Source organism: Panthera leo, chromosome B1 (genome assembly GCF_018350215.1).
Source record: "Panthera leo isolate Ple1 chromosome B1, P.leo_Ple1_pat1.1, whole genome shotgun sequence".
Classification (NCBI taxonomy): domain Eukaryota; kingdom Metazoa; phylum Chordata; class Mammalia; order Carnivora; family Felidae; genus Panthera; species Panthera leo.
In genome coordinates, this window is record NC_056682.1 from 45,552,370 (window position 1) to 45,573,621 (window position 21,252).

The window sequence follows — 21,252 nt, forward strand, 5'->3', positions numbered from 1 at the left end:
TTTCCCATTTGGGAGGAGAAGGAAAACCACAATATTTAGTGGGAATTTACCTTGAACACTTGGGTACAGTCAAATATAAGGGCTCAAGAGTCCATCTTACTGGCTTATTTGTTGCAATTCAGTGTGTATGTGGTAAGCATCTAAGTGACCATAGTTGTACTAGGAACTAAGAGGAATACAAAGGAGGAAGAGACTTGATCCCCATCCTGAACAGATCCTGCTTCTCACCATCTCTTTCCAATCTGAAGCTGCAATACAACATTTTTAGTCTGTAGAAGTTGAAAGGGACCTTAGAGATAATCTTGTACAATTCATATATTAAAAGCATCTTCAAAGAGTAAGAGAGAGTTATACTTCATTCTCTCAAACATGAAACTAGGAAGAGTATGGAAACAACTCTAAGATCCAATGAGGATTGATACTACTACTGCTACTACTACTAAATTTTATTAATTATAATAATATGCCAATTTCTATCTTAACTAATATTTAATAACAGCAACAAAAACAGCACTAAAATTCAGTGATTTTTCTTAAAATTGGAAAATAGTGTTACATGCATTCCATTTAGAATACAGACATAGTTTTCATTTGACTTAGGATCCCCAAGGACTGAACTGTCTGCTACTTCCATTATAGAATTCTCAGAGTTGGAAGGGAACTTCAAGGCTATCTGGCCCAATGTCTCCTCCTCCCCATTATCAAAATACTTCAGAGAGGAGTTAATTCTCTTTCCTTGTTCCATTCTCTCTAGCCTCCTCCTGTCAGGGAGTTGTTCTTACATGGTTCTTCAGGCATATTGGGAGCGCAGCTAACCCGCAGTGATCCGATGTTGAGGGTAGCCATGATGGTCTCTGTGTCTACCAAAGCTGGGTTGCTCAAAGCCTTGGATGAGGAGGATAGAACAGCGCACATGGAACATTCCTCTATGTTGGCTGCGCGGAGGTCTTCAGGAAAGAGTGCAGATCCCTAATGAGAGAAAACCCAGTAGAGGAGGGACTTCTCAGATGGAGGGAATTTATATCATGGCTCAGGGTAATGGCTCTTTGTGGGTGATGCCAATTTTTCAGCCAAAGCCTCTCTAGCCTCCATTGACTTGGTTTCAAGACTCAGCTACCTGATATTTGAACACATTTAGCTTCATTGATCATTAATATCTTAGTGTGACTAAATTTCACAGGCCCTTTCTTGAGAGCAAGTCTGGATGAGCCAAAGGAGGGTGGAGACAGAAGAGCCCACATCCATTCAGATGACTCAAGTGGGAGAAGCAAATTAGGGATAACAGTAGGGATAACAGGAAACATTCAGAGAAAGGAGAAGTTATGGATCTAAAGGCAAATTTTGCATCCCCACAATTTTGTTTGTAGCTGACCTTTCCTGTTACTCTCTGGGTTAACTAGCATAGTGGTGGTTACTTCTTTCCCAATTTGGTGGAGACACAGGGATAGATCTGATCCCGCCCTCAGGAAGCTTAGACTAGAATACTGGTAATTCCTAACACTAGCTGGATCTGGAGATTTCCGGTTGTCTTCCTGTCTTCCTTTCTCTGGTCTAATAAAAGGGTGCAGTGCAGAGAACTTTGTGGTGCCTTTTTTAAAGGGAAATGAAATTTGTTCCTTGACGGAACCATTTTTGAAATTTGAAAAATATTACACGTTGCCAGCATCATTTCATGAAAAATATTACATGCTTTGGTGCATTTCACACTGCCATATTTTTTTTTTTAATCCAGGGAAAGAGAGGGATACAATGGCATACAGACCTATAAAGGTTCAGAGCAAATACAATTACAACCACAATGTCATATATGCAGAACCGATCCATTTCTCATAAATGTAAACCGAATTCTTCCTTTTCATACATCTATCAAGGACTGTGTGGCATTGTGTTCCAGATTAGATGTGTCTCCAGAAAAGACGAGAAAGTTGGAACACAAAGGCTTAGCTATTAGCTTTAGCTATTAAGTCAGAATCAGATTCAGAAATGCAGAGAAACTGTTATATAAAAACCATAAAACATAATAATAAACATAAAACATAACATGCAGTGGATCCTGAGCATAAACCCAGGAGCCAAAATGTCTAGATTTAGGTCTTAGTTCTGCTACTTACCAGTGGTGTAAACTTGGACAGCTTACTTACTCTCTCTGTGCCCAAAGTTCAACACTTTCACAATCTACCCCATAGGATTACTTTGAGGATTAAATGAGTTACTTTACGTAAGATGCTTAGAATAGTTTTTGATAGCAGTAAGCACTATATAACTACAAGCTATTATTTTGTTATTATTAATGCTAGTACCATTAGTGAATACAAATATTCACTCTATGTGACACTTACAGGAAGAATGTATATCTGGGGAAAATTCCGGAGAAACACCCATTCTCTCTTCAGGTAATCCAAAGATCCGATGAATACAATGTCCTTCAGCTCCTGCCGGGTATAGCTGCTAGCTCTCAAGGGTATTACAAAATTCCGAAGCCCCATCAGCGTGGAGTGGGCATCTCCAAAGACACATGCTACCACATGGTTCCGAAACTCATGTTTTGACTTGTCCATTCGTTTCTAAGCATAAGCAGGCCAGAGTCTGGTCAGTTTTAGAAACAAGCTGAGAGTCTCTCAAAGAGGGCTCCTTCCCCTCATACCAATACTTCTAGGTACATCCACAGGAGTACTTCCACAAGGATAATGTAATTCTGCAAATTGCTCATAAAAATGGAATTTATCTGCCTTGGGGCAATTCTACTTTTTATCTTTTTGTGGAGTTCCTTCTGACTCCACTGTTTAAAGTCTTTTATTAGCCTGGAGTACATCAATTAAAACTCAAATAAGTGTCATTCCTTGAGGTGTGACATCATAGAACCAAATGGGGAACACATCTTTTATTGTCATTACATGTTTTTGGCCTTGTATGTGCTATAGTGAGATTCGATGGAAAGCTAAAACATTACAAGTTCCTTTGCTAAATTTATGTTTTCTAGTGAGCCCTGAAGATCACGTCAGGTTGTACAAAATTCTTCAGTTTTCAGTGGATTTTTGTATATACGAAAATATCCATTAGTTTGGAACATGTGAAATTGCCTTTTCACGGGCCAAAAATGGTTGAATATTGGTCATTTTATATGGTTCCACCTAATACACCAAACTGATTCAACAGATGCTTTGCAAAGTTGAAGAAATTCCTATGCAAAGTGCACAAAAGAAATAAAAAGGTCACAAAAATTCCATCTGAGATCAAGCATTTATACATGTCCCACACTATCATCAACAGCACCAGTTGTTAACGTTTCTTTAATATCTCTAAGTTGAAAATAATAATGTACATGAAAAATATTTAGGTTAGGTTTCTCCCACATTCACAGAGACTTTTAAGAATGATAAATGTCACTTTAAAAAAAAGAGAGAGATGATATTCCTGTAGGAAACTCATGTTGAGCCTTTGTCTGATTTCTTCCAGGGAATGAGTCAAGGTCCTCTCTAGTGACACTGGGATGGGCTGGAAGGAGCAGTGGATCTGGAGGAAGACCTGATTCTGTATTCTTTTGTATGACTACGAACAAACTAGTTTCACCCTCTCACCCTCAATTTCTGTAAGTTTCAATGGTTTAAAAATAAGAGTGAGGGGCGCCTGGGTGGCGCAGTCGGTTGAGCGTCCGACTTCAGCCAGGTCACGATCTCGCGGTCTGTGAGTTCGAGCCCCGCGTCAGGCTCTGGGCTGATGGCTCGGAGCCTGGAGCCTGTTTCCGATTCTGTGTCTCCCTCTCTCTCTGCCCCTCCCCTGTTCATGCTCTGTCTCTCTCTGTCCCAAAAATAAATAAAAAACGTTGAAAAAAAAAATTTAAAAAAAAATAATAAGAGTGAATTCTGTTGTAGAAATTAAATACCATATTGAAAATGTAATGCTCAACTAATTAGCTGTTGTTCAATACCTATTAATCAACTCTGAATCTTATCGAATTCCTAGAGTTTCAAAGGAGGACTCTTGGAAGGTGGTAGAGAACAAGTTAAATGCATTTAAAAGCATTTCATGTATGAGTGTGTTCTACATTCGTCTGCTCATGAAGACTCAGAATACTTCAAATGGATACATCATCCTCCCTCACGTCCGTCCTTAGCTGGGTTAAATGACAAGCTTCTGTGAAACACGGACTGATAAAATCTAACCAGATAAATAAGTAACATCTGACATCTCCACAATTAGTTTGTCAAATTAGCATATATGAGGAAATACTCTCTTTTCAGAGGGAATTGCCCTGTGAGGGGAAATAAAGCTACTTGTCTGGAGAGCCTTCCTAGAGAGTGATGTGAATCTTAACCAAATCTATTAAATAATTGTCTCTCGCTAATCCGATTAGTTGTAACTTGAATAATGAAGCCTCTAACGGTATTTAATGTAATATGCCTGAAGTCCAACTATCGCTCTTCTGAGTAGAACTAAACAATTAGAAACAAGATGCATGGCAGAGTGCATTAATGGGCACAGCTACAGAGGCAATTTCTCCAACAAACTGTGGCACAAAACTGTCTCCCAATTGAGAAAGATGGCAGCTTTGGGAGGAAGTGGAGGGTGCACTATTTGTTCAAAGTAACTTAAGCCAACCACTTCCACTTGACCCTTCCACAAACCAAACCAAATTCGAAGACCCCTTGAATTCTGCAGTATGGATATTTCTCCTCTATGGTCACAAGTTTCAAACCTTTAGAATTTCTTAAACTAGAAGCCCTTTTAAACTTATCAAAAGACTTAGTTGGTGTTCTGAACTATATTCTACATCAAGCGTCAGAAAGGAGCTATCTATCATGGCAACCTGTCTCTGTGCTTAAGAAATAGGTATGATAAAACATCTGCCATTTCTATTTCTTGGTCTCTTGGATACCTCCATCTGCAACCAACTTCTCAACCTTTCTAATGATTTCCCTCCCACTGAAAACATGTTTATCTTCCTACTCAACGGAGTTTATTTTGCTTAGTTTAGAATAAGACATCATTGCTGAAATGGTGAATTTCAGCCGCAATCCTAATAGTGTTCTAGTTGATATGACAGTTCTGACAATTTTGTGCTTCTGATCAAATGATTGATCAGGCTTTTACAAAAATTGGAACATATTCTGTCAGGACACTGGTACCAAGCCACAAGAGCTCTCTCTCTCTCTCTCTCTCTCTCTCTCTGTGTGTGTGTGTGTGTGTGTGTGTGTGTGTGTCTAACAGAAGAAAAGTGAACTGAACTACTTTTGGAAAGCAAGAAAAAGATATAATTATCAATTAGTCATAGTTGAAAAAATGATATAGGGTTCATACAACATATAATCACTTTTATCAGTTATATTTACCAACAACTGCTTGCAAGTAAACCACTGAGATTATGCTAACTCTGGAAAATGAGAATAGATGAGGATCCAGAAAGCAGGTGTCAGAGCCTGGATTAGGATACAGACTTTTTACATCTTAGTTGCTGGCATTTCAGTAAATTGAGTTAGTTCATTTCCTTGAGAAAACAGAGGCAGGGACAGGATTCTAATATCTATTAGGATTCATCCAGGTTATGCATCTGGGAGATACACTCTTGCCTAATGTATTACGCTTAAGTACAGCCGGCTTTAAGAAAAACCACTATAGAAAATCCAAACTTTAAAACCAATAATTAGGATAATGTTTATTTACTTTTTAAAAAAGAAAGGCTTCAGAGTTCTTGTAAATGGTTTCCCTGGTGCACTGAAATTAATTAGATTTACTAGCAAAACAGCAAAGTGTCAGGAGAACATTATTCTAAATAACTGACTCAGCTAAACCCTGAAAGGAGGGAAAAAGTAGTTGAACAATCTGATCTGATTGCTTCAAATCCCAGCATATTACCCACATCGTCTTTGTCAAATGCTACATCTGTTACCCTGCATACCATTCATATGGGTGGAGAGGAATGTGTCCTTCCTTTGAAATTCACAGTGTACAAAGAGAAATGGCAGGCGCTTATAACTAGTGTAAGGACTTACTTTCCCTAGATGACTAGCTTTATTTTATTTGAGATTTGGTGCAAGATCACCTACCAGAATCACTCTGTCCAAAGCAATTGCTCTGCACCAGTGAAACATGCCGCTCTCATCAAGCTGGTCACAACCCGGTTCTGGTTCATACAGAAAAGTCCTAAGTAGGGAGAATGGAGAGTTAGCTGAGAACGTTTGGGGCACTAATGTAACAAAGCCAAGATGTCAGACTCATTAGAACCTTGCACTCAAAGTGCAAACAACACAAGGAAAGTGACCTTCAGTCTGTGAGAGTCCCGAATAAAGATTCATGTCTGAAGGACACCAATGAGTGTATCACAGCTGAAGACATACTAAGCCTGTTGTGTGTGTGTATTTAACAGACCTATCAGTCTCTCCTTTTACCTTACATTATACTGCCTTAAAGGTAGTTATTTTTGCTCTTAATTTTGCTACTGCAGTGATGAAGAAATCATGGGAGGTGTTTTGGGCACCTGAATATAGAATTTAAAAGGCTGTGAGATTGAGTCATGAATGCTGTCTCTTTCCTTGGCCTGTTTTCCTCCCCTCTCTTTTCTATATCTTTGTGTATGAGGCCCTGTTGAATATGAGGCCCTGTTGAAACATCCTCACTTACTCCATGTGTTTTGCATTCTTTACAGCTTCCATCCCTGGCCTGCATTTGACTAAACTCTGCTCTAATCTTGGTTTAAGTCTTGGCAAAGCCCTCCACGTGATCACCCCACACTGGAGTTGGGCACAATGCTTGTCATGGATATGCTCAACCACTGAAAGCGTTAGATGATCTTTGGAAAAATCTCCTCGCATCCAAAGGAATGAATATTTGCTCAGTAGAGAAGAGAGGAAACCCTTCTGGAAGCACAGAAAGTTCGGAGTTGAAAGAGACTGAGTCAGGAGAATCAAGGCTTAGTCTGCAGAAATAACCTCAAAATTCCAGGGGCTGAACATAACCCGGGTTCTCACTCACACCATGTATTTTCCTCAGGCAAGCAGGTGCCTGTAGTCCATGCAGCCATCCCAACCTTTAAGGGCACAGAGGCTATACCATCTTAGGTTCACACACCTGGAACTCACATCCTTCTCAGTCGTTAAGGCAAGGGAAAAGAACTGGAGAATCAAGACTGGGCTTTAAAAAATTTTTTTAACGTTTTATTTATTTTGGAAGGAGAGAGAGACAGGGCATGTGCCAGGGAGGGGCAGAGAGAGAGAGGCAGACACAGAATCTGAAGCAGGCTTCAGGCTCTGGGCTGTCAGCACAGAGCCCGATTCAGGGCTTGAACTCACAAGCCATGAGATGGCTCACCTGAGCCAAAGTTGGACGCTTAACCCACTGACCTACGCAGGCACCCCAAGACCGGGCTTTTAATTTCATTGGCCCAAAGTGACATGCCATCATTTTTGCTTACATTCCAGTGGCCAAACCTAGTCAGATGGCTCCTGCTAGCTTTAACAGAGCATAGGGAGTAACTGAAATACTTAATGATCATTGTAGTCTCTGCCAGACACTTTAAAGACCACTCCTTGTTTTATGGATAAAAGTCAAAGTGCTAACAAACAGTAAAGCTGGTGTTTCAATATACTGCTAAGGTTGACATTACTGGTGCTCAGAATACCCAATTTCCCTTTCCTTCCTTAGTATATGGGCAGCTGTGGAGTCACATGACCAGTTCTGACCAATGAAATGTGAGAAGTGATGGCTCAGGTAGTGACACACTCCTGTGTGATTCTTCAGGCTCTCTCGTAACCTGCTTAAGTGATGACCAGCCAGCCTGACAATATGAACACCCAAGTGGAGCAGAGGGCCCTAGTCTCACTGACCTGTGTTGGACGTGTCACGGGAAAAAGAAATACACCTTTGTGGTGCTAAGCCACTAAGATTTCGTGGTTGTTACCATAGCATAAATGCATCTTCTTCTGACAGAAATGCCTTTTCTAAAAGACATGTTGCACGGAATTGTAGTAACTGGAGAAGTCCTGAGGAAATGCTTTCTGCAGTCAAATAACCTTTGAGAAAGATGCCCTCTCTTTGAGATTCACACTGTGCCTTAGCGTATGAAAGGTTCAGAAAAGTCTCGCAAAAAAGAAATCCTTGAAAGTTTATATAATCCAGTGTTTCACACACTTGTTAGACCACACACACGTTTACCATTTACTTATTTGATATATTCATTTACCAATTTAAAAATTCCTGTCACTATCTCTTGAAACACCTTTTGGGACATACTGTACAATGTCACATGATAGGTTCGGCCCCAGTAATGAGTACATTATGAGAGTACTCTCCTGTGAGGTTTTATCAAACATCCTGGGAGAAATACAACATATTGCACTCTGTGCTGCAAGTGAAGGTTTTTTTTTCTTTCTGTGAATTAATACAGCTTGTTATTCAACACCTGGCCCAAAGGCTCAGACTGTAAGATAATTATCAAGCAATTTTGATGTCTTTAACCAAGTCAGTTTCTAAATTGCTATCTTAAGTCATAATTTTTCAGACAAAGGAACTTACTTAAACTTAAGATTGTCAGCTTAGAAGTGTCAGAAGACCCAGACAGAGAAGCTGCCATGGGAGAAGCGTTTGGAAATTAAGAGCTTATTGCCAGTGAGATTGGCCAAGACTGAGGTGCAATCCTTTATCTTCGTCACCATTTAAGACTCCCTATAAACCTGGTGGATTCTAGTCATTTACCTAGCCAGAGAATGTTGCAACGCAAGCCTCAAGGTCAGTTTAACCAAAATGGGTTATCTTGTTCTTTCAAATTAACATGGCTTTTGGTGGTTTAAATACGGCTCTTAGAATTTGTGTACAAATTCCATAACTCGTGAGCTCTAACTCCTAATTCTAAGAGCCATACAGGCTCTCTTAATGGTACTAGATAGAACCGTGGTGATGGCTTTATGCCAGGCTTGTTAAAGAAACTCACCAGGGGACATACCTAAGATGAGTCTGTTTTTGATTTTTATCAGGATCTGGAGAACTGGCTATGGTACTCATTCATACAACCTACTTTTCTCTCCACGTGTAGATAGATTCCTAGACACCATCCCTCAGATACTGATATAATATACCCAGGTTACCTTCAGGGAGGTGGCTTCCTGCTCTCCGCTCTCTTCATTCAAGTGTGCAAAAACTGCTACTGTTTTCCTTCTGGTCACTTTCTTCAGCCTTTTCACTTTTCCCCTCCTTCTCCCTCTTCCTGCCCCTTCCTCCATCGCCATAACGAGGACTCCTGGTCTTTTAGGCAAAAGGAGAATAATCTTCTCCCCAGCACATTTTAGCTTGACTCGGGATACCAAATCAATCGCTGTACACTTTTCTATCATAATAAAAGCATGATCTATGTACACAAGCTGTCACAGACAACATCTTTCTTCATTCTGATGTTATGGAAAACAGATATGCCTTAGAGGAAACACCTGTTGGAGACCTGCATAAAAGAAAAGGCTGGAGGAGCCCCACTTCATCATAAAGGCATCCATCTGGTGTCCTTGCCAAGCAAAACCTGATGCAACTTATTTCACCATCTCTTAACTAAAGCTCCCTTCTGTCGTATGCCTTGCAAATGACATGATCCTTGCAGAAATATACCTTCCTAAAGAGAATAATAAATCACCTATGGGAATGTGCAGCACTAGCAGTCTTATAACTAGGAAATGAAGATTAGAACATAAAGGTTGATGCTATTGGAGGCAAGAGGTGCCACAGAACACCATCCTGGTCATTCAGGGCAAAAAGGAAAAGCCACACCCTAACCAGAGGTAGAAGTTTCCAGGGTGAAGGACCTTTCTGTATAGGAGAAACTGGCAAGAAATATGGTAGGAGTTCCCTGAGAGGGCCCTCAGCGGACATGTTTAGGATGAAGGCAGGGTAGTTCACTGGTCACAAGATGGGCTTCTCTTTGTGCAAGCAAAGTAGGACACTTCCACCTGGGAGCATCCAGGAAGCATCAAATTCTGAATTCCTCTCAGAGTCAGGTCTCTGATTTCCATATTCAGAGGCTGACAGGTCTAGTGTGTTGGGTGAGAACAGCTTTTGTAGCCAGTCCACTGGTGGATGTCCAGAGAGCATGGGGATGAAGGCTCTAGCTTTCCTTGCTGATGACTGCCTTTCTCGGAGCTGCTTTCATATGCACGAAGCCAATTATCTTTTGCGTACAAGCGTGAACACGTCCCAGCTAAGGAAGGCAGGCTCTTTCCTCTCTGCTCCCTGGAACCATTCCGAAGAGTATTTTTATTCTTCCATGTGCATAGCAACTTATCCTACATGAATCCTATCACTTAAAGGAAAATAGAAGCGAAGGACCATGTGCCTTCAGTTTCCAATGGTGACATCTGATGGAAGAGAGAGATCAAGCCATGTAGGAAATCCTCTGTTAAGGTGGGGTAGGCGTCAGTGTCAGGTCAGGAAATACAGTTTCCAAGACTCTAAGTCTGCTGTCATTATTTCCTCAAAGTTACAGACTTGACTTAGATTGTTCTTGAAGATGATCTACTAGTGGATGATATCCTCCACTGTTCATTGGTATCTATTATAAAGTTTAAAAGGCACCAACATTTCTTTTTTCTCTCTCACTCTTTTGCAGGCCACATTTTTGGATGTGTTAGGAAACGCTGGCATGTAACCATTCTATCTGAAGCCCTTTTAAAACTCCATAGGTGGCTTGTAAATTCTTAGGAGAGTTTTCTGGCCTGGTTGCAGAACAATTTATTTTTTGCTCAAGACTTGAGTTAAATTAAAGTAACAAGTTTTAAAGGCTTAGCATAGAAAGGACAAGCCCCTTGGCTGAGCGTTGGGAAGGAGTGGGGAGGAATGTGTCAGTGTGCCCAAGAGTTTCAGTGCCCTTCTTGGTTCAGTCTTTGGAAAACTCTACTGAAACTGTACCTTGAAGGTAGTGATCAAGTTCCCACCAAAAATGGAGGGAATATCTTCTGTCCCAGGATCCCTTTGGTACTACTAAGGACTTTGTATCTTGAAGGCTACAGCTGTCTTCTCTCTGATGACTTCGTGTATAGTGACAAGGTGATTCAGTTTACACTTAATCTGAAAATACTAATTGCTTGTCAATTCTGACTACCACCTTTCATGTTCTAGGAAAAGGACAATCACCTAAAATTTGGGAATGTGAGGGCCAAGTTATATAACCAGTGCTTCCCACTCTATCCTGTGCCTGTCTCTTTCTCTCTCTGTCTTGCACACATTTACACATACTACACAGGTGTATAGTCAAATTTTCAAATATGACCCTTTATGGCCATGTTATGATTTCATTTTTCTGGGTTTCACCTTGTTGCCACTTATTCATAATAAGGCATTGTTTTTTACCTTGAGGGAAACTTAAGGTTTAAAAACATGGGTTATTTTTTTACAATCCATTCCCCTAGGAACCTATAGATGAGCAAATGGAGAGGGTTCCCGTGAGTTCTCAGACACTTTTGGGACCAAGAAACCAGGTAAGAATCTCAGGAAGGAGGAGAGCACAAGCCGTGTCCTTGTTAGAAAGGCCTCGGTGATCACTTCCTTTTTCATGAGAAAGGCAAAGTGTGCACCTGGTTCTGCACCTTAATGACCAGCTTGACCAGATATCCTTGCTGAGACTCTGTTACCACAAGGCAGAATGCAAGAAAACCTGCCATGAAATCTCAGGGGATAATCCATATGTTGGCAGCAGGCTGGTGGTTATCTCTAAATCATCATGCCCTCTTCTGCCTTCTGGAAAACCCTAGGAAAGGACGGGAGTGGCTGCTGCTGTGTGTTCAGAACTGGAGGTTCCCAGTACAGGAGACTTTCAGCACTAAAACTGGACCCTCCACTACCAGAATGGGAAAAAGCTCCCAGGGAGGGAGGAAAAGGGAAGGGAGAATAAAACACTTGAAACACTATGCCCAGAAAACCTGCCTCTTTGCTTGTAGGTGGATTTGGTTGATGTTCAGTGGAAGGAAAGACAGTTGGGTGGTCAGAGCCCCATATGTTTTAAGACAAGTAGGTTCCAGTGAATTCTATCTTCCAACTTCCTGCCTCTGGTTCCTGTCTCTTGATTCTTTGCATAAGAAATCATGGTGGTATTATAAACTTTAATAGTAAAGATTGTAGGTATGATTTGTTTTAAAAAAATCTGTGAATGGCATTTTAAAAAGGAGACATGATAAAATTCAGGGCATCATTGTATTCAGTGTAATCTTATTTCAGTCTACATAATCTGTAGACTGTGTTCTAATGTAAACCAAATCAGCTGTGAATAGAGTGTTCAGTTTGCCTTTAAATGCTGCTTTACAGATGGAGTCTATCAAATCTATGGCCTCTGATTTCAATGTTTACAATTTAAAATCTCCACAAAGCCGGTTTTTTCCCACCATCTTGCTTAGAAATTAGACACAAGTCAGAGTGGTCCCAGACCAGGTGAAGACAATAATAAGATGGTGCTTCTAGTAGATAAACCCACATCTGAGCTTTCACTTGAGCATCTCTCTGTTAAGCTTTGCTTTATTTCTGATGGGTATAAACTGACAGCTTTCTGCAGAGCATTTTCTGTGAAAATATACATGTAGGCACCTCAGAATTTAAATTGTTACCAGACAGATGATCAAGGAGAAAGATAAAAAAAGACAGTTTCCCTCTTCCTCACCCACTCCCCAGACAGACCCTCATTTAAATCCCTTTATATTTTATGGATATTGCATTTGGGATTTCCTACAATTTGAGCACAAATGAGGCATGACCCAAAGCAGTAGGTACCTTTAATAAAGGCTGGAGTTTGTGCTGCGGGTAGAGGAGCCTGGGGCTCAGAGCAAACCTCACATCTCAGGAGAACAGTCTCCACAGCCCATCTTTTCAGCATGAGGCTATACTTTTAGGGTGCTCTTTTCTACCCCCCCTAACACCTTCTAAATATCAAGTGACATTCTAAACACAGAGGTTGACCTAAATGAAAACTATTTTCCAGAGTTTGGGATACAATCTTCTCTGCTCTGTGGACTAGCAACGGAAAGATCAAGTCAGTTACTGATACTTTTGATCCTGACACACATTATTGAAGCAAATGAGAATTTCAGGCAAAAGACTTTTGCCTTTTTGGTGGGATATGGAGGTAGGAAGTAGGAATTTGAAATATCTGCAAACTAGCAAATTTTTCATTGTATTTATAGTTTCTGAGGTTTTATGGGATTGAGCCTGGGTCAGAGATTAGCATGACAAAAATTATTTCCTCATGCATTGGGTGAGAAGCTTGGTCTGGGCAATTATCAATAATAATAACAGCCTCCCCCGCCACTGAAGAAATTAGGACAGGAAAAAATAGCATCCATCAAAATATTACTGGTGTGTGTGTGTGTGTGTGTGTGAGGTGAGGGAGGGCTATCACATTGAAAGATACAAGCTGTGCAGAGGAAACAAAAATAATTGCAGGTTACATGAATGCTACTGGATTTTCTTTTTTAAATAGGAAGTTATTTGTGAAGTCTCCTTATCTACATTCCTTAGTTTCTCTGACATTCTTGTTGCTGAATGTCAACAAGGAGAGATTATTAGTGTGCTGGGGACTACAGGTTTTTGGAAACACTGAAAGGACCTAATGATGTGTTGAGGGTCACAGGCTTTTAAAATTTCCTCCCATCTGGAAGCCATCACTGGAGGGAAGGCTGTTGAATAAAGGCATCCTGAGTGTTGTAACATTTTACTTAGCACCAGTGACCTGTCAAGAAGCAATGGAGATAATGGCGGTGGAGGCCACTTGGGATCACTCATGACATGGGGCCCTCCTTCTGCTCAATGGACTACATGAAGGCTATTTTTTTTAAGTGGTGTGCCTTGATTAAAGGTGAAAAGTTAGAAGTAGGAGCCTCTGGGGGGTGGGAGAGGGAAAAGGCTGTGGGGCTGTGGTTAGTGTTCTTTAACAAGAAGAAGTGATTAAAGCGGGGCTGTTATTAGGGATGAAAGGTAGAGTCAGGTTTTTTTATTCCCTCACATGGGGGACATAGAAGGGGATCTGCAGAGTGATATGGCCTTAACAAGGCAGGAGGGTCACAAGCACTCTCCTTAGAGGTTCCCTATGTTTTAGCTCTTTAAGTTAAAGATGAATGAGAACGAAGGAGGAAAGAAGTAGAATGTTCCTCTTGTTCTGTTCACCTCTAATTTGAAATTAAGTTTCTGCAGCACATCAAGTCCTTAACTTTTCTTATATGTGACTATAAAGGTAACATTCACATCTGGATTTCCTGAAGCCAAGGCCTGTTGCATCAAGAAACCATCTGGATGCTCCACCTCTTACCTCTACTGCTTAAGCTCCAGAAGGAACTTTGCAATATTCTTTACTTAGTTCCAGCCTTTTAGAGGAGGGAGAGAAGGAGGGAGGGAGGAAGGGGGGAGGGGGAGAGAGAGAGAAAGAAGAGAAGAGAAGAGAAGAGAAGAGAAGAGAAGAGAAGAGAAGAGAAGACAGGAGAGGAGAGGAGAGGAGAGGAGAGGAGAGGAGAGGAGAGGAGAGAATGATCCTATAAACTTTCTGGAAACTTTGCTGTAATTTAAAAATCACCACCAAACATACGCACATATATACACATTTTGGCAATAAAATTCCTTTGTATGTCTCACCTAAATGTCCCCCGTGCCATGGAACCTGTGCATGTTGGTAAGTGAGTTTTGCCTTGTATCTTTCTTGCCCTATCTCACACTAGGGACAAGAACACCCGATGGTCCAACACTAGTCACCCAACAGGCAGAAGTGCATGCCTATCCCTCTTTGCTGCCCATGCAGACCAAGTGGAAGACCCCAAATAGTGCACTGTCAAAGGCTTCAGCTAAGAAACTCTGGCTTTTATACATTAGAATAAATTGGCATCTGTATACAATTACATAGACAGTTAATATAAATGTAAATGATATCTGCCTTCCTGATGAGTAGTTTCTTGACTATTTTGAAAGAATGCAACTGCCTTCCTATCATCTCTTTCTCCTCCACCTCAAAATCTCCATGGAAATAGGTTCCAAGTTATATCTGAGCTCTCATCACTCTGTGAAAGAAAAAAGAAATTATATGCTCTGTGAAATCTTCTCCCCATCTCAATCATTAGAGCATGTGAAAGGAGCCTATTCTCTCTCACTCAGGATGCTGGGAAAAGTCTAACAGTAACCACACCAGGTTTCGGGTGTCTTAATGGTTATTTTATTCTACTCTTTGATTCTTTAATCTTTTAAATTATCATCATCATTATTATTATTATTATTTTCAATATATGAAGTTTATTGTCAAATTGGTTTCCATACAACACCCAGTGCTCATCCTAAAAGGTGCTCTCCTCAATTAGATGTCTGGAAATAATAGGTAAAGATTAATTTTAGGATAATTTCACAAAGGCAATAATTCTCATCCCAAACTTTTACTAAAAGTTTTGAAGTTAAAAGGGTATTGAAGAGCTTGGAAAAGTAGAGAGGCAAATAAGGAGTACCCACATAAAGAGCAATTTGACTCTACTGAAACAAAATAATCTTTTAAATTTTCATCATCATCATATTATTTTGTTTGTTTCAGTGGAAAATTGAGATTATATAATTGTAGAGTCAAATTGCTCTTTATGTGGGTACTCCTTATTTGCCTCTCTACTTTTCCAAGCTCTTCAATACCCTTTTAACTTCAAAACTTTTAGTAAAAGTTTGGGATGAGAATTATTGCCTTTGTGAAATTATCCTAAAATTAATCTTTACCTATTATTTCCAGACATCTAATAAAATACTGGTCAACTATCTATCTAGAAAAGGATTGACAAATTTTTTTCTGTGAAGTGGCTGGGGAGATAGTATGTGAAATATCGCAGGCCAAGAAGCAAAAGTGGTATTTTGCAGGTAGCTATATAAGAGAGAAATTAAATTTTCACAATCTCTCATTGATAGTATTCAAAATATACTACTACTATTGCTACTACTACTACTACTACTAAATACAGTTTTGTATTACGGATCTACTAATCAAAACAAAGAAATTTTTAAAGGGATCTTCCTTAATTGGCATTCATAGTTAGTGTTCTCTGTCATCAAAATTAATTGCAAATGTTCTTATGTTAATGCTGACCCTAATAAGGTTTAACATATATAATCTTTGAAAATGTCTGTTTACACAGATAGGTACTACCAAATACTGATCGTACCCCATGAGCATATGATTCTAATTGAGCATATGCATCACTTAGAAGGCATTTACAGAATTATATTAAACTCTTCTTTCAATATTTGTCTTTTGGCAGGTCATTATATGGCAGATCAATCACTTACAATGGAAGTTTAGGTGGCGATGCCTCAACTGCATAGTTAAATAAACTTAAAAACGTAGAAATTTCCTTTGCACTTGCATCAAGGTAAAACAACAACAACAACAACAACAAACAAACAAACAACACAAAACACAAAACCAAAACCAAAACCAAAAAAACATTCCTGGAACTGAGATCAGAAAATATGCCCACTCCAAATGTGTGTGGAGATAATGATCTCACTTCTTGTAACTTCTGACATGATGGAAAGTATAGAAAGAAGTATGGGATTATTTGTGATTCAAAGAATGATAATTGTAAAGACTTTAGACAGAATAAGTTTTGCATATAAGCTTTGTTTTGTCTTTTAATTTGATGCTGGTTTCATTAAGAAACATTATAAAATCTACAGTGAATGCTAAGTCTTGAAGCCACTTAATGTTCTATGATAGTGCTTGAGGGCAGTTCTCCAGAAAAATTTGTTTTGACCCACAGCTCAAAAAATCACATTAAATCTTTTCAGTGCTAAGCTCTTGAACTGCTTTGTGGTAGGGCAAATCAAATACTGAGTTTATATTTCTGAGAAAAATTCACAGCACTAATAATAGTGTCCATGAGAGCAAATGAAATTCACCATTGACACTCTTGGCCAAACAAATATGATAAATTCATGTATTTCCCATAAAACACCTGCTATGGGTATTATAATGAATAACCACAGTGTTTACACACCTTGCACTCACAAGCTTTGTAAATTTTTCTAAGTAGGATTTTCTTTTTCTGTTCTACACGTATTTTTTACCATTATCAGTTGTAATACATCTTAGTGGGTTCCACTTCAAATTGTACTGGCTTAGTGTTTTCTCAACTTTTTTGAAGATATTTTCACAGGTAGTTGTGCCATGCAGACTATTCACAGAGGCTAATTTTTCAGTTACTTCAAATTCAGCATTGGCTCCCTTAATAACGAACAACTGGACAGTATCAGTAACATTTGTTGACTCACAAAGAGCCAAAGGAAACCACTCAAAATCTTTTGGCTTATTTTTTAATTAACTATTGTTATTGCTCCCAATGTCAACTCTTCAAGCAACTGTTTCTGCTGAAGGGCTAATAGTATTACACCATTATATTTTCTCTGGACACCCTTGCTGGCTGTTGCAAAAACAATTTAATTGACTTACCATCAATAAATGACTTCTCTTGCTTGGTTACCAAATAAGCTACTCATAAACAAACTTTGGGTGCAAATTTACTGTGATTAAACAGTCTTTTTAAATTTTCTAATTTTTTAAACCAGTGCTTTGCTGTAATAAGGAATACTGTAATAAGTACCTAATCTGATAATATCAACATATATTGCATTCTTTTAGCACAGCTATACTGTCACTGCAAATTAAACACACTGTCCTGCCATTTCAAGCCATACTAAAATAAGTGGTGGGCTGGATTTGGCCCTCAGGCCATAATTTTCTGACCCCTGAGCTAGAACACATCCTGGCATCATTTAAAAATAACTTTTGCACAGATCAAGGATATCACAAAGTCCCTATGGCGTTTGTTAATGTTAAATTTGTGCATGCTTATCTATAATTCTAAAATGTTTGGGTTTTTTAATTTGTAGATTAGAAATGATAAATTATTGTTGAAGAGAGTAGTTTCTGCAAAGAGATGGTTTATATCAGTTTAAAGGATCATGGCAATTTTAATATGAAGATGAAAAACTAGAAAAAGTAGCCATGGTGAAGTACTTCTAGAATGGCTGTAAGGACCTCCAAAAATCTATTCTTTCATAAAAGCAAGAGATATGGACAGAAACTTCCAAAGTCAACTTTTTTCAGAATTCTGAAAATGAACCAGAGGCTTCAAGTAATTAAGGAGTGTTTAGTTAAAGGAAAATGGCAGAGTCTTGGTAAAAAACAAACAAACAAAAAAACAAAACAAAACACAACAAAACAAACAAAAAACCCAGTGAATTTGTGCATTTAACTTGCCTTAATCTCATTACCCTCTTCCCAGCTCTGACGTAGCTTTAGAATCCAACAGCCTCACCATCTCAGTATCCACAAAATCAGCAGTCTAGCAGCCACTGGAGGGGGAAGGACAGATCTTGGGTTCCCCAAAAGTCCCATATAAAATGTCATTGAGTTTTATGGAAGCTTCCTGGAGATACCCACCCACAAATAAAGGTCTGCCTTCATATGACCTGATTCGGATTTTCCTCAGTGGGAATAGCTAGTACTCCTGAAGAATTTTCCAAAACTGGGGAGTAGCAGTTGCTTTAAATTGCAGATATTGAGGAAGAGATAACAGTGTAACAAACAAAAGGAGAGCCAAAAATTCCTTAAATGGCAAAAGTGGAGAAGGGGGAGTCCATGGGAGCTCGACAAGCTTTGATTTATTCATTCTAGGAATCTAAAAGGAAGCACATGCATGTACAGGACTGTGCACATGATGCCCAAGAGACTTGAGACATCCCTGATCTCTTATTTGTGGCTGCCCTGGAGAGTCTACACAGAGATGTAAACTGCTAGGGTGTTGAAGGCACTCCCCAACTGCACACAGAGCCCCTTGGCAAAGGTGGAGAGATTTATTGGTTCGAGGCATTTAAGGGAATCTCAGTGCAATCATTAGCTAACCAGAAAGTGAGTGTGTAAAGTCTTCAGTGTCAACATACCACAGAGAATACAGACTTTAAAAAATTATTTCAGAAAAGTTTTGTGACAAACAACAGGAACATGAACAACAGCAAACTCTAGGGTGAGGGGGGAAATAATTTCTAGAGTTGCTGCTTTCTATTATTAAGAACATGTGGCTTTTAACAAGATATTATGAGACACCAATATCAATGACCTATGGCCCATACATAGCAAAAAAAGTAGCAAAAAAGCAGTCAATAGAAACTGTCCCTGTGGAAGCCCAGACCCAGGACTTACTACGCAAGGATTTTAAAACAGCTATCATAAATACAATTTAAAAAATGAGGAAACCATGTCTAAAGAACTAAAGAAAATTATGAGAACAATGTTCACCAAATACAGAATATCAATAAAGAGATAGAAAATAAGAACCAAATGGAAATTCTGGAGTTGAAAAGTATAATAACTGAAAATATATTTTTAAGTTTTTTTTTAATTTTAATTCCAGTATAGTTAGCATACAGTGTTATAGTAGTTTTAGGTATACAACATAGTGATTCAACAATTCTATATGTTACTCAGTGCTCATCATGGTAAGTGTACTCTCAATCCCCATCACCTATTTAACCCATTCCCGCACCTACTTCCCCTCTGGTAACCACTAGTTGGTTCTCTATAGTTAAGTTTGTTTTTTGGTTTATCTCTTTTTTTCCCTTTTTCGTTTGTTTTGTTTGTTAAGTTCCACATATGAATGAAATTGTATGGTACTTGTCTTTCTCTGATTATTTCACTTAGTGTTACACCTTTCAGATCTATCTATGTCCTTGCAAATGGAAAGATTTCATTCTTTTTTATGGCTGAGTAACATTCCATTGTGTATATACCATATCTTCTTCATCTACTCATCCATTGATAGACACTTGAGCTGCTTCCATAGTTTAGCTATTATAAATAATTCTGCAATAAACATAGGGGTGCATATTTCCCCTTCAATTAGTGTTTTCATAGTTTTTGGGTAAATACCCCATTGTGTAATTACTGGATCAAATGGTAGTTCTATTTTTCATTTTTGAGGAAACTCCATACTGTTTTCCACAGTGGCTATACCAGTTTGCATTTCTACCACCAGTGCATGAAGGTTCCTTTTTTTCCCATATCTTCACCAAAATTTGTTGTTCCTCGTGTTTTTGATTTTCACCAATCTCACAGGTATGAAGTAGTATCTCATTATGGTTTTGATTTGCATCTCCCTGATGATGATGAGTAATGTATAGCATCCTTTTGTGTGTCTGTTAGACATCTATATGTCTTCTTTGGAGAAATGTCTGTTTGTGTCTTCTGCCCATTTTTAATTGGATTATTTGTTTTTGGGGGGAGGGAAATATTTATACTAGAGGGGCTCAACAAGAGATTTGAACTGGTACAAATAAATCAACAAACTTGAATATAGGTCAATGGAGACTATTTAATATAAAGAATGGGGGGAAATGAAGAAATATGAACAGAGATTCAGAAAACTAGAAAACAACTTACACATGAGAACCTCAGAAAGAGTGGAGAGAAAGGGGCAAAGAGAATATTTGAATGAATAATGACCAAACACTTCCCAAATTAAATGAAAACCTTAAACTATATGTCTAAAAATCTCATCATACTCCAAGTAGGATAATAGCTACATTATAATCAAACTTTGAAGACCAAAGACAAAGAAAGAATCTTGAATGCCAGGAAAAAAGAAAACAACAACAGTATGATTGGCACAAGACAAAAGTTGCCAACTCCCACCGTTTCTTTTTTTTTTTTTTAATTTTTTAAACATTTATTTATTTTTGAGAGAAAGAGACAGAATGCGAGAGGGGGAGGGCAGAGAGAGAGGGAGACACAGAATCAGAAGGAGGCTTCAGGCTCTGAGCTGTCAGCACAGCAGGGCTCACACTCACAAACTGTGAGATCATGACCTGAGCTGAAGCCAGATTCTCAACCGACTGAGCTACCCAGGTGCCCCAACAAACCCCACTGTTTCTTTTCAACATTGTACTGGAGGTTCTAGGTAGGGCAATCAGGGAAAGAAAGAAAGAGAGAAAGAAAGAAAGAAAGAAAGAGAGAAAGAGAGAAAGAAAGGAAGGAAGAAAGGGAGAAAGAAAGGAAGGAAGAAAGGGAGAAAGAAAGAAAGAAAGAAAGAGAAAGAAAGAAAAGAAAGAAAGAAAGAAAAGGAAAGAAAAGAAAAAGAAAAAGAAGGAAGAAAGGAAAGACATCTAGATAAGAGAAACAGAAGTAAAAGTAACTCTATCTGCATATGACACAATCTTACATTTATATGTAAAATCCTAAGGAATACACACACAAAAATCTATTAAAACTACCAACTTCAGCAAGTT

The 21,252-nt window shown here is 39.0% G+C and overlaps 1 protein-coding gene across 1 annotated transcript in view; it reads right to left on the reverse strand.

Moving 5' to 3' along the window:
* Positions 1-21,252, reverse strand: part of KCNU1 (potassium calcium-activated channel subfamily U member 1) — a 148,824-nt gene that overhangs the window by 20,389 nt on the left and 107,183 nt on the right. The window contains 3 exon segments of the mRNA XM_042936667.1: positions 783-969; positions 2,340-2,564; positions 6,045-6,141. Of these exon segments, the coding sequence (XP_042792601.1) occupies positions 783-969; positions 2,340-2,564; positions 6,045-6,141 (509 nt within the window).